The sequence below is a fragment of the Penicillium chermesinum genome (assembly GCF_028974085.1).
Source record: "Penicillium chermesinum strain IBT 19713 chromosome Unknown utg000002l:1.0-5270490.0:1.0-5274688.0, whole genome shotgun sequence".
In the NCBI taxonomy this organism is placed as follows: Eukaryota; Fungi; Ascomycota; class Eurotiomycetes; order Eurotiales; family Aspergillaceae; genus Penicillium; species Penicillium chermesinum.
This window is the reverse complement of record NW_026695312.1, coordinates 3,147,149-3,162,852: the sequence shown is the minus strand read 5'-3', so window position 1 is coordinate 3,162,852 and position 15,704 is coordinate 3,147,149. Positions and strand designations below refer to the sequence as shown.

Below are 15,704 nucleotides of genomic sequence, written 5' to 3'. Positions count from 1 at the left end.
AGGAACCTCAAAATGGGAATCAAGAAACAATGTCAAAAGCAAAAATACAAGTCATGATCGCGCTGAAATAAGAGGATAGAAGCGAAACGCGCCATGACATCCGGAGCACACTTTCTATACTGGGTTCAGCAGACGGCCTACAGGACCAGACGCATGGCCAAGTACATGGCACCGGCCACAAGTCCAGTCGAGTATGTCTCCATCATGCTTCCGAAAGGAACTGCAGCATTGGAGGTTTGGCTGGAGGCAGCCACTGAAGAAGAGGCTGGGGTAGACTCAGTCTCGATGGTGTCGGTGGTGTCGGTGGGAGAAGACAACATAGTAGTAGGCGAGGCACTCGCAGAAGAGCTGCTAGTATCAGTAGCGGTGGCGTTCTTGGTGCCACAGTGTTTGGCTTCCTTGCAAGCCTCTTGGCCCTGAGCATCGTTGGGATGAGCGTCAATGCATTGACCATAGTTGGCCTCGCAAACGTAGAAAGGGACGGTCTGCTGGTACTGAGACACATCGGGGACACTTCCATCACTGCAGACGCAGCTGTATTGCAGTGTAGACTGCGGAAAGAAACCAAGTCAGTATTTATTTTTGGTTGGTTGGGGACTAAGGGGCGCCAATAAGGGGCGCCAAGCGCTGTCAAGGCCTCACTTACGGGGTCGCAGCTGTTTTGCTTGGTTCCTCCGTTGCAAATGTCTGGGCACACATTACGCTGTCCCAGACACCAGGAGTCTGAGGTGGTTGTTAGCAAAGGCCAGCCGACAAATCATGACAACTGCCCAACGTACTTAGCTCATCTGGCTTGACCAGACCAATATTGAAACCAGCCGGAAGAGTAGGAGTGGTGACAGTCGAATTGGCACCCAAAGCCGAGGCGGCCAGGGCAGAAAGAACCACAGCGTAAGAGATCATGATGCTGGTTTGGGCGCTGAGATGATCAAGAGGTGCAGGTAGGGGAAAGCCTTGGGGGATGGAAAGCAGAAGAAGTTGGGGCGCGAAAGGTTACAGAAGATGAAGTAGGTCTGGTAACCGGGGTTCCCCAGGTTAAATAGGAGTAAACAGACGCTGTGGTATGGGGAAGGAGCTAAACAGGAGTCAACAACAAAAAACAGCAAGCGCAAGACACGGCCGTTTCCCGCATAGGTTCTACGCTTAAATCTGCCAAGGCTCCTAATTATGGCCTCACAAATCCGTCAAGTTCTTGAGCGCTTTATTTGGATCTTCCAATGTTTGAAGATCTCGGGATAGAAATCATTCCCCTCGCGCAGCCATACCCCTGGGCAAATTGAAACGGCTGGACGTAGAGAAATTGGTTCTCAAGTGACACAAACCCAGCCTGCCCCTCCACATTCCCTGCCAAGCTCCAAAATTGACCCCGACTGATTCTATGGGCTTACAGCGCCTGCACTCCCGCTTGCGTTGATTGTTAACTGCACGAGTTGAATTTGTTGTTCCTGCATTCCAGTGCTGGATTCTTCATCGACCAGGGCTGCACCCCTTGCAGATGTCACCACCACTCGCATGCTCAGCTAAGACCCGCTGATGTAGGAAAACAGCCCTGTCATTGGCTCTTGTTTTTCAATTCATTTTATTTTCTTTTTTTTGAGACCAGCAGGATAAATGACCGGTATATATCAGGCTAAATCTTCTGGAGGTCTCTATAGTTCTCACGTGAGGAGCAACAGCCATACCCGGTTTGATCAGCCGAGGTCCCGATCTGCAGCCGGGGGAAAGGACCAACGAGGAGGCATCTGGAGATTAACGTACATTTCGTCTGACCCCTCCTTTACGGCACTAGATAAACAAACCGAGCCACCGCCGAACTCAACCAATTTAGGTCTTGGGCAAACAGGTGCGGTAATACAATGGTCGACACAGCTGCTGAAATTGCCCACTTCCGCTCCCATCCTTGGGCCAAGAACCTCATCACCTCGGAGGACTATGAACCAATTATCACCGACTCGCGGCGCATGAAGCGTTCGGGTGAGGATGGGTTCTTTGGGAAGACTCTATCTACGCCTACCACAATTCCTCACCTGATTACTCTCCAACGCCGCAAGATCCCTCCCGCACCGTCGGAGGTTCCGACCTGGCTTCCCGCGACCAAGCAAGATGCTGCCGCTGCCGCAAAGCCCACTCCTGGTGTAAACCCACCTGACATTATCATGATCTGCGACCTCGGAACTCCCGGCGTGTCTGGTCATCCAGCGACGGCGCATGGAGGGATCGTCGCGACGATGATTGACGAGGCAATGTCATTGGCTGTTGCAGCGCACACAACCGGCCCAGTATCGTCTTTAGAGTCAGACGACAATCCTCGCGGCAGTATATTTACTGCCCAGCTAGATGTACGGTATCTTCAGCGAGTAGTTACGCCCGCTCTATTGATTATTCGAGCAAAGGTTGTAGGGCGTCTTGGTCGGAAGTTCTGGGTCCGGGCTCAGGCTTTGCAAGAGGACGAGGAGAGCGCAGGTGGCCATTTGGAGTGGGCGAAGCGGAAGATCGTGAAGGCTGATGCCATGGCCTTCTGGATTATGACGCCAAGTGAAAAGCTTTGAATAGGGATCTGGGATGCGTCATGTAAATAATCCGACCTGAGCTTTGCATAAATAGTCGAGCTCAGTTTGTAAATAGAGATCTGGTACATTGATTAGACAGTGTCACTAGCCAATGTCAAGCAGTGACAAATTTGGATAACAGATGCCGAAGCCATGCATATTGAAGTATAAGATATTTGGGGGCCTTTTGAAAGAACAAGGTCCATAACGGACCAGTGCTGATATTAGTCAGGTTTAGCACAACAACCCGGACTAGCGTCAGCAACAAGACCAAAACCAACCGCATTATCAGAGCTTCACGGTTCGTGTATTTTACATGGAAGCTTTTCCTTATATTGGGCTTCTGGGTGCCCGGTGGACCTGAGAACAACCGCCATACTCTAGATATTCTCGATGTATTTCTTCTATATACAATCATACATTCATAGGAGTATGTATCTATAACTTCTGCATCTTTCGAGATCCAAGATTCCTGCTTGCGCTCACCACCAGCCCGACTTGTGTGCTGATTGCAACCACCTCACCCTTCTCATCGAGAATTATAACATTCAAATCAGTTCGCCCATTCCTGACTGACGTGATGACCACACGAGAGAAGAGCCATTCCACGCCTTCAGCGGGTAAATGCTTTTTCATGTCGATATTCAAGGTGACCGTGGGATACCAGAAGCTAGCCTTGATGCCTTCCTCGGACGTTTTCTCTGCTTTGGCCATTGCAGACTTGGAAGCACGATCAAGCCCATCTAGCATCATCGGGAACATGTCAGTCAGATATACCACAGCGGCATCGGTCCACCGTCCCTTCTCGTCTTGCCCTGGTCGGAACCGTGCCCATTGGTCCCCAATTAGTTTCTCCCCACGTTCTTCTTCAAACTTGTTTGACTGTTCAATGACCGATTGCGGTAGCCCTTGTCCTGCCTCGACCTTCACGGGCCTGTATACCTCTAAATGTGTAGCCGCGCGCCGGAATTCGGGAAACGGCGGCAAAGTCCTTGTCCAAAGACCGTCGCGTCCCGTCCGGCCCAATGCCTCGAAGTTTACACCTCCATTCGCTAATGTCCCCGGTGGAGCAGCAGGAGTAAGCTCCCACCCAGACGGCGCGCTGAGCCCTACCTCGGCGCTTGGCGGGCTAACGGTAATATACCCACTGATCTTAACTTCCTGTTCTCCCTTCTTCTTCTCGGAGCCCTGGAGTAGCTTGATATGGATGGTGCTAGTGCGCAGTCCGATCTTGACATCCTCGACGAGTATCGTTGCGGGGCCCGCAAGCGTGCGTCGGAGGAAAGCAAGCTGGATGGATATTGGGGAGGCGGGGGAATCGTATTGCTTCGGGTGCGCGTATTCAAAGTGCTTGATGGCAGTTTTGTACAGGACGGCAGTCGTATATCCACCGTGGGGAACTGGTACTCGTTAGCTTTGTCGCGACCCTGGCCTGTGTCACTGCGCGTACCTGTTCCTATGCACCATTCCGTTTTGAGATCCACGGTGTACTGGTTGTCGCCTTGCGGAGTTATGCGCGTCGCCTCTTCAAAGGCTACATTGAGAGGTGGCACCATGGCTTGTGTACCCTTGAGAACCAAGCAGGAGGAATCACAAAGATATATTTCTATGTATACCTTAGGAGGTCTGGAGGATTCATAAACTTAAATGGCAATTTCGGCCGTACACCCCTCTAGACCGAGGCAGACCGAGGCAGACCGAGGCCCCCGCGACCAGCATCTGAGCGATGAGTAATCTTGGCCTTGACCACCAGGACTGCATAGTTAGATAGCAAAGCAGTTAGTCATGTGTTGAATTCGTTTCCCTACGTTGTGATTGGATTTGTGAGTTATGGTAGCTTATCGAACGTGTTAAGTGAGAGGAAGAAGGGAGCGGGTAGAAAAAAAAAATCTAAAAAATAATTGCTCACGTCCAGATTTGAACTGAAGACCTCAGCATGGCAAGATCTCAGAAGAGATGACATACTAGTGCTGCGCTCTACCAACTGAGCTACGCGAGCCAGTTCATGTCAAAAGGCACAATTAATTGCATTATGGCTAGATCTCTTTCCGAATATCTAAGTACATCGGGGTATCTTCGGGTTCGTTGATACGTGCTCCAGCTCGATTGACACTGCCTGTGCTACTGACAGTGTCAGTCTTGAATTTTCGGCCTATGGTCTGCAAGGACTATCGTTAGTCGTAGCACTTTCCACGGGTCCAAAGCGAGAGCTTCGGTGGTAATTCCCAAGCTGAAATTGGATTGCTCTGTAATATATCCAATATATCCATGTCTGTGTCCACAAGTAGCAACGTTGTCCTCGGGTAGGTGGTAGCCAAACTTGAGTCTCTTAACTTGAGAATCTCGTCATGGTTACAACATCCTGAATACTGAACTCAAATGTCATGACCGGCAGGGCTTCATTCCAACCATGAGAGTAAATCCAAAATAATCCTAGTAAAGCCCAAGTGTCCGCCATAAAAGTTCAAGCTCAAGCCGGGTACCAAGAACTCGTGAAGGGGCCAGGCGTCCAGAGCTTATCAAGACCAGGTTGCCAAGCCCTCAGGAATCGGGCGCTTGCAATTGTACTCGTACGCATGCATCCCCCAACTGCTAAGAAGTACCACTACCTGTAGATGAAAGAAAGAGGGTCACATCGAGCGATCGCAAGCTCTCATGGTAAGATATTGCTCGTCTTGGCTCAACATTGTCATGGCCTACCGGCCAGTTCTAGTTGATCGTATTTACCCAACACGTGGGGATTCCGGTAGCATGTAAGCATGGCCTCGCTTCCAAGGTTCGACAGATGCGTTATGAGGGATTTTCTTCGAGCGGCCAGAGCTATCGGCAAGGGACTCTATTGGGATACTGGCAACGGTATGTTAGACCATTCCTGCTTGCTGTTGAGGCATTTCCACGGCTTGAGAGGCATATAATATGCGTCTACGACTCATACGAGCTCGCCACCGGTGTCTGTCTAATAATTAAGTTCACAGTGTACCCCCGGCTGTCAAAGTAAGATTCCGCCAATCAACACTGCCAGGGCATACATCTGTCATGGTAATACCGTAATAAAACATCCTGACCCACGCGGGACGCAGGTGAAGGCCGTTCTGACGCGGTTCCAGCCAAACTGCAAGTCGAGCCGAATAGGGGCTCTGATTTGGCAGCGATGTGATGCAGGACTCCAGCCGTCTGGCTATTGATCTTTCGAGATCAAGGAAATCGGTGCTGACCAGCTAAGGATTGGGATTGAGGCGGTAAGTGTGCCTACTTGTGGGTCCCCAATTGGGCTTTCACATGACGTAGTAATGAGAAAAACAGTTTCTCCAATCTCATGGAAATCGAACGAACATCTTGGTCTCTCATGGTATCTCAGCCTCCAAAATCTGCTACTTTAGGTGCCTTCCATAGCCCTCTCATCCCAAGGGGCCATTGATCGGTTTTCGTCGCACAGTTTTCGGTGCTCCTTGCAAAGGGTTCTCTCCACCATGACTGTTTTTATTGCGTCGCTGTAGGTATTATCGTGTCAATTTCGCGGGGAAAGAAGCTAACGCAGCCAACAACAGTTTCCTGCCGTACACGGTGAATTTCCACGTTAATGATTCCCGTACAGCTTCACGCAGCAGCTACAGCCAAAAAGGCGGCACTGGTCCTTACCTACCCCCCGCGACCCCGCCCATAGCCAACGTTCATGCCAGCCCACCCAGCAACCCCCCCCGCTCCTGCGAGCCTGTTCGAGAGCAACTCCCCGAAGGAGAAGCAGGGCTTGACGCCCGGTGCCACCACGGATCATGAGCGAATCTTTGCGCGCAGTGTTGCTAAGGCTGAGAATGAGCATTCCGGATACCCGTTTCCTGCCTCGTCAGATCCCACATCTCTCAGTCAGCTGCTCACGGAGAGCGAGGGCCATTCCCCCGCCTGGGGAGTGACAAAATCCCTCAACCAGCCCAAGCCGCAGGCTGTGATCTCCCCATCACCGTCAATTCTGAAACATCAAGACCGCATTGTATCGTTCAAGGAACCGACGCCTCTCAGTGCCCAAGAGACCCGACCTACGCCTCCGCATTCCACGGAAAAGCCATCTCTCCCGGACCGCAAAGTCTCATTTTCCAAAGCTGAATGGACTATTCGAACCTCGGAGCAAGGGAACGGCGGATTGCGCAACGCCGTTCGCTCCGCTCGGGATACTGGCTACTTGGATGAGATGATGTGGGTGGGTACACTGGGGATGCCCACAGACGCTTTGGCGAGTTACACCCGGAATGATATTTCGGAGTGCCTGGAAGATGAATATGGTTGCTTGACCGTATTTGTCAATGACGGTGATTTTGACGGTCACTATACTCACTTTTGCAAAACCATTCTATGGCCTGTGTTTCACTATCAGATCCCGGATAACCCTAAAAGCAAGGCCTATGAAGACCACTCATGGATCTACTATGTCAAGATCAACCAGGCATTCGCGAACCGGATTGCCAAGCACTGGAAACGCGGCGATTCTATCTGGATCCAGGACTATCACCTGTTGCTCGTCCCAGCTATGCTGCGGAAGATGATTCCAGATGCCCAAATTGGATTCTTCTTGCACATTGCGTTCCCGTCTTCCGAGGTGTTCAAGTGCTTGGCTCCACGAAAAGAGCTTCTCGAGGGTATGCTTGGGGCAAACCTGATAGGATTCCAAACATCAGAATATTGCCGACATTTCCTCCAGACCTGCAGCAGGATTCTTTGTGTCGAGGCTACGACCGAGGGAATCCAGATGGAGGATCGCTTTATCAATGTGGGAACTTTCCCTATCGGTATTGATCCTACATCCTGGGACAAACGCCGCAAGGCAGCGGATGTGGAACGATGGATTGATACCATCTCCGAGCGATACCAGGGCAAACGATTGATTGTATCGCGTGATAAAATTGATTCGGTTCGGGGCATTCGCCAAAAGCTCTTGAGTTATGAGCTTTTCCTGAACACCTACCCGAGTGGTCAGATAAAGTGGTGCTTATTCAGGTCGCAACCAGCACCACAGAGCAGCCGGAGCTCGAAGCCACGATTTCAGACATCGCGATGCGGATCAACTCTACGCACTCTACGTTAGCCCACCAACCTCTGGTATTCCTGAAACAAGATCTTGCGTTCCCACAATACTTAGCCTTGATCACTGTTGCAGATGCTTTGATGATCACAAGTCTTCGTGAAGGCATGAACTTGACCAGCCACGAATTTGTGTACTGCCAGGATGGTAGCTATGGTGATAAGAAATGGGGCTCTCTCATCCTGAGTGAGTTCACTGGCAGCGCATCTATTTTTGAAGACCATGCGCTGCTGGTCAACCCGTGGGATTATCGTCAATGCTCTGAAGCAATCCACACTGCACTGACACGAGACGAGAAGAAGAGGAAAGAGGTCTGGGAGCAACTTCATCGAGCAGTCCTACAAAACTCCACAGGAAACTGGGTGAAATCTTTCAACGAAACACTGAAGAGGGTATGGGAGGAGCAGTCCTCGCGAGAAATCATGGCTGTCCCTCGTCTGTCTGTCCCTCGGCTGATTGAACGTTACCGGAAGACCAAGCGTCGGTTGATGATCGTCGATTATGAGGGTACCCTGGCCTCCTGGGGATCTCCACGGAGCATCATTCTGACCACACCGCAAAGGGCCATTTCCACTCTTACCGAGTTGACCGATGACCCAGCCAATGTGGTGTATGTGATGAGCTCACGTATGCCAGAGGAGATGGAGCGATTATTCCGCCAAGTGAATAACTTGGGTCTGATAGCCGAGAATGGTTGCTTCGTTCGGGAGCCGCACTCCGACGAATGGACTAGTCTCGAAGATAAGGATGCCATCGAGACATGGAAGGAATCCGTTGGCAACATCCTGACCTACTTCAAGGAACGCATGGAAGGCAGCTGGATCGAAGAACGCCACTGCTCCCTGGTTTTCCACTACGGTGCCTCTGAGGATCCGGCCACCGCGAGCCGGCTTGCAGCTGAATGTGCGGGCCACATCAACGACGCGTGCGCTAACCAGGGTGTACATGCTATTCCCGTCGACGGTGCGCTCATTGTGGAGCCTGCGCGTACCAACAAAGCCTCTGCCGCGGAATTAGTCTGGCGATGGTGTCTGCAGCCTCAAGACAAAGAGGACGTTGTTGCGAAGCCGGACTTCCTGCTTGTTATCGGTGATAACCGGGAAGACGAGCCCGTGTTCCGGTGGGCGAACAAGCTGCTAGGCGCCAAGGGTATCGACTATGCCATGACAGTTACGCTGGGATCTCGCAGTACGGAGGCTAAAGCGACATTGACACAAGGAGTTACTGGTAAGTTTTTTTTTTTTCTGTCGTCCAATCCTTACACATATCCCATATGCTTACTTTTCCGCAGGTGTACTTTCTTGTTTGCAACAGCTGGCTGCTCCATCAGAGGCCAGAGTCTCACCGGCACAATAGACATACCCGAATTAGAGGATCTAACCTTTCTAGAAGCCGTTCAGTCGGAAAAGAATAGATTGATTTTGCGATGCGAACACGAGTTAGATGTGACATGTTATAACGAGACTGGAGTTTTCACATCATTTCTTCTATCTTTGCACTTCATCTTCTTAATAATTTTCAGAATGATGATTTCCATGTCAAATATGCATTTTGCAGATATTACCCCCAAATAGTAACTCTTCTCTCACAAATCCTTCATTGCCACTGTACACCTCATTGCTTGATAGATTCTTTACTGGTATTAGGGATTCCGCGGCTCGTGTGTCACCAAGTACTCAGGCCCGGGGGGACTGCGCTAACGCTTTCCTGGAAATGTCTATCCAGTATCCTCACATTTGGGATCTCACTTCCCGACTCCAAAAGAAAAGCCGAATTCTGGTCCCATAAAAAGCTGGAGAAATTCTATCTCAAGATGGAAGGCCCAGCTTTCGAAGTCCATTCTGTATAAATTCGCCATCATTATCATCTGTGCTTCCGAGAATGGGTCCTTAATAGAGGGGTCGTTAAACAGCCATAGCCTACCAGACATCGCCTTGCCAACCGGTCAATAGGCCACCTGGTTCTTGAAGTATCTAAGGAAAGATGCCAAGTATCTCGGCTCCGATAGCTTAGTTGGTAAAGCGTGCGGCTTTTATCAAAGAGGATAACCGCAAGACCGTGGGTTCGAGCCCCTCTCGGAGCGCGAATTCCCTTTTGCTATTTTTTCCCCCTATGATCTGTCTTTTTTCTTATCTGATTATTCACATCGGCCCTCTTGGAAACTTGCAAATACGTCTGTCGGATCCGAAAGGGCATGCAGGATCGGTAGTCCAAATTCGCGAAGGCGGCTAACCTCGTCTAGCGGGCGGTGGAACGGTGGAACGGCCACACGCCGTCGGAGCCGGGGACAGCTGAATCCCTGATAAACATTTTCACAGTGCTCGAAAGTATTACTTCCTGGCGAATTTTGCATATCTCAGACTCACAAGGTTTACGTGGAATAGTCGGGATCATGTCTTTCCAAAACATTGGCCTCCGCATGGGCGGCGTCTCGAGAGCGGTATTCGCTGCCCAAGGCGTTTTCCTGCTGGGTAATGCTTGTTTCAGTATTCTGTTCCCATCCTCTGTGGCCAGTTTCGAGGGATCTTCGTTGAGTGGAACTCATGAAAGTGTTGTGCAATGCATCGGGTAAGGATTCCTCAATTTCAATGGAAACTTGTGAAGAGCTCTAGCTGAAACGTTGGTGACAGCATTACCTCTCTTGGTTTGGGAACATACTATCTTATTTCGAGCTACCAGCGGGACGCCCTGATTATGGCTTCATCGATTCCATCTCGGCTGATCGCTGCTTGGATTATGTATCGAAATGGAGGAAACTGGATCCCGGTCGCCGGGTTCGAAACCACCATGGCAGTCGTCGCTAGTGCGGCGCTGGCTTGGGATTGGTACATGTAAGACTATACATGTAAGACTGAGACACTTAAATGGAGCATAGGCCTTGAGTGGGTCTCTTACAAAGGGAGTTGATGGAGGATGTAGAGAATTGATAATATCTGTTTCACGACTGGTCCTCCCACAAGATGATATTCTATATCGTGGTCATTCATCATAGCGGAGTGTAGTAACTGGCGATAGTAAATAGCATAGAAGGTAGGAAGAACATAGAGATCATAATCGACCGATAGAAGGAACATCATCCCGGCCCTTAGGGGAGGCCTTCCAGTTCGCTTCAGCGAGGCGATCTTCTTATGCCTTGAAGACAGCATACCCCTGGAGCAGAGCCGACAGGCCCACGGCCCACGCGTTCTCCTTGATGCCATGCTTAGCGTACCACGCCGAGCTCACCAGAAGGAGAAGGTTGACAATGCCGGCCATGGTCTTGTTCAAGGGATCAGCCAGCGCCTGAGGATTGCGAGACCATTGGTAGTGCAGGATACCTAGAATGGATGAGTTTGGGACTGTCACAGCTCCAGGGTTGCTACATCAATACATACTAGTGAGAAGGAAGAATGCACTTCCCTGGAGACAAATCGACGGGGGTCAGCTATCCGTCCTTGTCACGGTGCTTCTAACCCCTAATGTCATATAACTCAAGGACCTACCTGGTACCAACCCACGGTGCCACAAGCCCACGACCGCTGGCCTTTCAGAGCCTTGAAAGCCTTGTCGGCATTCCAGTCTCTGCCCCCCAAGCTGTTTGTGCTCGCGTTAGTGCACCGTTGAACCTGGTTCGCTGCAAGCGACCACTGCTTCAGGAGTAAACATACGGTATGGCCAACGGAAAGGACGACAAACGTCAAGGCAGAAGCCTGCAGAGATCGAGAGGGAGCCACAGACATTAGGCTATGAGTATCGAGGTCCGAATAAACTTGGAGTTAGAGGAGCAGAGGTGGAGAAGCGGGGTGCATAGGAAGCTGATGGTGCCTCGGCCCACTGTTTGCCGCTGTGGAGCCTCGGCGTCGCTACGTCAGAATATCAAATCGTCCGCAATTGGAGAAGTGAACGAAGTAGATACTACTGCTCGCTTGCATGATTCCTGACCCTTCTATGACTTCTGCGGTCCATACAATTGGAGAGCTTTTTGACTGTTTCTACAAATGTAATGGATTGGAATCGGTTCGGAGATGAGATGTGCTTTTCATTTATCTAATTACATTATGACATTTCCAATGACCATAGCCACTGACCTTAGAATAACCATACGCCGTGATGTAGCACTTGCTGTTGTGCGATGGATGTACACTCTGTTGGGTCGCATTCAAATCATGAAACCCAACCCAAGGCGACAAACTTATGCCTGGGCTTCGGTATCCTGCTTCTTTTCCTTCTTACGATGGTCCTTCCTAACACTCTTCCATTCCATCATATATGCCGGAAATACCGACAAACAACCCATCACAACACCGAGGATGAAAGTTCTTGTGATCGCATCGCTGTATCCTTCGATGACAGCGCCCATCTTCGAGGCCGGCACACCCTGCCGGATTCCGGTGGCGCCCAATTTGACGACGTGGTCGACATTGATGCCCGAGATCTTTCTCAGATTCTCCCGAAGGAAGTTTCCGAACAGCGTTTGCGCGATAGCGGTGAAGAGAGCCCCGTTCAGCTGCTGCGAGAACATAAGCAGGGAAGCGCCAACGGGCACATCGGTGGGCTTGAGACAGGTTTGGACGGCCACATTCGCTTGCTGCATCCCAAGACCCAGCCCGAAGCCGAAGATCACCTGGTATCCGATCCACTTCGGGTGGCCCGTGGACGGGGTGAAGGTGGTCATGAGACCCATTCCGATGGAGATCAAGACCACGCAGGCGTACATGAAAGGGTTGTAGTATCCGAGAGCAGAGATCAAGATGCCTGATCCCACCGAGCCGACCACCATGGACAGCACGAGAGGCAGGTTCATGATGCCGGACTGTTCGGCATCGACGTCCTTGATCGCTTGGAACCAGATGGGGAGGTAGTAGAGCACAACCATCATACCGGCATTCATGCAGGCCGTCCATAAAAAACCCGCCAAAACGGATCGCTGCTTGAAAATGCGGGGGGGAACCAAAGCTCGCTCCCCCATTTTGATCTGCCATCCAATGAAGAGGATCAGGAGGACGCCGAAGAGCACGAAGAGCAAGATGATGCGCCAATTCCCCCAAGCGTATGAAGCACCGCCCCACTCCAGCGCCAGGAGTAAGCAGATCACGCAAGGAATGAGGAAGAGGTTGCCGAGCGGGTCGAGCTGATTGAGCTTCTGCTTCAGATTGAAGTGCCCACTTACCGGCGGCGGCACATCAAGCAAGATAAATATCATGACCATTGCCACGCCACCGAAGGGCAGGTTGATATAGAAACACCAGCGCCAGCTGACATTGGTCGTGAAGACACCACCCAGGATCGGCCCCAACACGGAAGCAATGCCGAACATGACACCGCCAATCCCTTGGAAAATTGGTCTCTTCTGCAATGGGACCGTCAAGACGATGATGAGGACCATTCCCGAGGCGATGCCTCCCGTACCTGAGACCCGCGACAGCGCGGCCGATGATGAACGCGACGGATGATGGGGCGGCGCCGCAGACCGCAGAGCCGACTTCGAAAATCAGAACGGAGCATAAGAAGACCCATTTTGCGGGATAGAAGGTGTAGATCCGTCCATAGATCAGCTGCGATGCGGCCGATGTCAACATGAAGGCACTTCCATACCAGCCGATATCGTTTAGACTGTGGAATTCGTCGGTGATTTTGGGTGTTGCGGTAGCGATAATCAACCGGTCCTTTTTGGTCCTTAGTCCACATGCGCTCATAATGTATACTCCGCGGGGGGGGTACTCACCAGGGCGATCAGGAACATGGAGACGTAAAGTGAGAGCATGATGAGAAGAATCTTGGCCATCGGAGGGTACTTGGTTGACTCTGTTGTGACGGTTTGCTCCAGTGCCGTGTTTGGGTCAACTGGTTCTTGAGGCTCGGCATCGTGAGAGCTATTTCCCTGCGAGATGCTTTTCTCGGTGAGGTCGAGTTCCTTGTTATTCGACTGGTCAAGCGACTGCCTTTTCTGGTGTGAACTGTCCGCCATTGTTGCGACGGGGGCGGAGCGGAACACCTCCGATACGCTGGAAAATCCAAAAGGCGCGACCACAGAGGGGAAGCTTCAGTCCAGACCGTTTCTTTGATGCTTTGGGAACAAATAGACTCATCGGGGGGCACAGACAGAGTATTTAAACCTCTAGTAAAGTGGGCATTAAAAACAAAAGCATTGAACTGCGGGCCCGGACTTAAGACGACAAAATACGGATGCGGGCTCCGATCAAAGTGTCCGCTACTCTTCATGCTAGAGTATCAGCACTAGAGGGCCCCGCAGCTTCGTATTCGCAATTATGCGGCGGTGGGGCCAGGGTTGTAGACCTTCCGAGATTCTGTGAAGAATTTTGGTTTTCCTGCAGGCACAGGCCCTCCTGGCCAATCTATCCAACCGGGAAAATCTCATTCAAATGATACACGGCATATAGAACTAGAGATAAATTATCTGCCACCAGGAGAGGGCCTTTCGTGATAGAAACATAGTTACGAGCTTCCGCGGGACCCCCAGGGCTTTCATGAGTCAAGCTTATCCCACGGAGTATGTGACCGACCATCCGTGATCAAGATTATGCAGGTCTGCTTGAGCGGCTTTCACAGGCGGTGGCGCACGCCCTGTTCGCGTCCCGCCGCGGCCCTGACAGTCGTAGATTAACCTTCGTCTTTCTCTGGACCAAAGCACGGCCCCACCCAAGCTCGACCCTCGAAGTCGGAGAACGGACGAGTTGCTCCGTCCGGGATTCTTGAAAACATCTGAACACGGACGAATGTGGTCGTAATATTGCAAAATCCGCCAGTCATCCGAAGGACTTCGAAGTCTACAGAACGGACGGTGCCCCCGGGCAAAGCTCGTCCGTTTGATATGGATATTCGCCATGCACACGTGGGAACAGTATCTGCAAAACGCAGAATCCACTACCTTGAGTTTCCTTTACCCAAGTTCTGATACGGACCCATTCTGTGTCAGAAAATCGAAAAAATTCCGTGGATTGAACTGTTTTGATTACCTGAGAAAGCTGAGGGCTTTGCTGAATGATCCCTTGGAACAAATTAAATAAGCTTGTTGAGTCACCGAACTCGAGCACATCCGGCCATTTACCCGTCTCAGATTGGACTTCAACCCTAACTGGATAGCGGCTGACTTCCTGTGGGATACTTTCGTCTTTTCAGCTACAGAATCATTGCGTATGGCCGAGCGACATCGCCCGCTCGCATTTTGTCGAGACCAATTGCTTGCCTGGGCTGTACCAAAACCAAGCTCCAGGTGGACTGGCCAGTATTGGAGTCAGTTCTTGATTTCGGAATTGATAAAAGGGATCTTAGCACAGGCATACCAGAGCGCCTTCAACACCCTGTCTTTGGTGAACAACTGCCCAGGTGAGCACCTAGATGCTTACCCTCATAGTCTATGTGAACTCTTAAAATAGCCACCTGGGAGATTTAGACCCCAGAACCCCCATTTGGAAACATACTCGGGAGGAACCTCGTCAGAAAATGCTTACGTAGCTTCCAATAAACAAGATTTTGCAAGAGTCCTTCTAGTATGCACTGAACACAAGCCTTTTCCCCCTTAAATGCTCCATAGGTACGGGCCAACACCCCACCATGTCCCCACTAGGCACGGAAGCGGAATTCCGTCCATCGCTTCTAGTTTAGTCTCCGCAAGGGGGGCCGTCTTACTCCGTCAGCCCCAAGGTCATCGCGCTTGCAGGGATAGAAGGCTTGAGACCACACAAGAGCGTATGACTCAGATGGGTTATTGGGTGAAGCCTGAACCTGAGCGACTGCAGAGCTATCTTTAGACCTCTTTAGGAGGGCGTCGCATTTTGCCTCTTTCGCTGCTTATGTGGTAAGTACAAATTTGTGCTATGAACATGGACATGTTCAGGGTTCCAGGTGGGGGACTGCTTGGTCGCGTACTGGGTACTAGTGGTACTTCCCGAGGGTTGCGGCCTCTCAAGGTAGTACGGGCACAGGAAGGGCCGGCTTGGACTCCCCAGCTGCTTGTCTCATCAAATACGTTTTGAATAATCTAGGGGATATTGGGGAAATTGGAGCATGAATCCTAATAGTCATCCTTATATAGGAGCTCCTAAAATATCGATTTTGCTACTTACCAGGAGGTCCTCGTG

The 15,704-nt window shown here is 51.0% G+C and overlaps 7 protein-coding genes across 7 annotated transcripts; 3 read left to right on the top strand and 4 right to left on the bottom strand.

Annotated features, from left to right (window-relative positions):
* Positions 1-137: 137 nt before the first annotated feature.
* On the bottom strand, positions 138-903 carry N7468_002034 (uncharacterized protein; the record flags this gene model as incomplete). The annotated part of the gene is made up of 3 exons (XM_058471331.1): positions 138-551; positions 647-723; positions 780-903. 3 exons carry the CDS (start codon positions 901-903, stop codon positions 138-140), a joined length of 615 nt encoding a protein of 204 aa, XP_058334472.1.
* A 953-nt stretch (positions 904-1,856) lies between these two features.
* On the top strand, positions 1,857-2,549 carry N7468_002033 (PaaI family thioesterase; the record flags this gene model as incomplete). Its single annotated transcript, XM_058471330.1, has 1 exon — positions 1,857-2,549. One exon carries the CDS (start codon positions 1,857-1,859, stop codon positions 2,547-2,549), a length of 693 nt encoding a protein of 230 aa, XP_058334471.1.
* A 438-nt stretch (positions 2,550-2,987) lies between these two features.
* Positions 2,988-4,105, bottom strand: N7468_002032 (thioesterase family protein; the record flags this gene model as incomplete). Its single annotated transcript, XM_058471329.1, has 2 exons — positions 2,988-3,949; positions 4,000-4,105. The coding sequence occupies 2 exons, from the start codon at positions 4,103-4,105 to the stop codon at positions 2,988-2,990; spliced, it is 1,068 nt and encodes a 355-aa protein (XP_058334470.1).
* Positions 4,106-6,019: 1,914 nt separating this feature from the next.
* On the top strand, positions 6,020-8,979 carry N7468_002031 (putative alpha,alpha-trehalose phosphate synthase subunit TPS3; the record flags this gene model as incomplete). The annotated part of the gene is made up of 5 exons (XM_058471328.1): positions 6,020-6,042; positions 6,098-6,180; positions 6,230-7,452; positions 7,512-8,850; positions 8,915-8,979. 5 exons carry the CDS (start codon positions 6,020-6,022, stop codon positions 8,977-8,979), a joined length of 2,733 nt encoding a protein of 910 aa, XP_058334469.1.
* Positions 8,980-10,015: 1,036 nt separating this feature from the next.
* Positions 10,016-10,195, top strand: N7468_002030 (uncharacterized protein; the record flags this gene model as incomplete). Its single annotated transcript, XM_058471327.1, has 1 exon — positions 10,016-10,195. The coding sequence occupies one exon, from the start codon at positions 10,016-10,018 to the stop codon at positions 10,193-10,195; it is 180 nt and encodes a 59-aa protein (XP_058334468.1).
* Positions 10,196-10,749: 554 nt separating this feature from the next.
* Positions 10,750-11,342, bottom strand: N7468_002029 (uncharacterized protein; the record flags this gene model as incomplete). Its single annotated transcript, XM_058471326.1, has 3 exons — positions 10,750-10,940; positions 10,998-11,022; positions 11,106-11,342. 3 exons carry the CDS (start codon positions 11,340-11,342, stop codon positions 10,750-10,752), a joined length of 453 nt encoding a protein of 150 aa, XP_058334467.1.
* Positions 11,343-11,794: 452 nt separating this feature from the next.
* Positions 11,795-13,570, bottom strand: N7468_002028 (MDR family MFS transporter; the record flags this gene model as incomplete). Its single annotated transcript, XM_058471325.1, has 3 exons — positions 11,795-12,933; positions 12,986-13,268; positions 13,328-13,570. The coding sequence occupies 3 exons, from the start codon at positions 13,568-13,570 to the stop codon at positions 11,795-11,797; spliced, it is 1,665 nt and encodes a 554-aa protein (XP_058334466.1).
* Between the last annotated feature and the right edge of the window lie 2,134 nt (positions 13,571-15,704).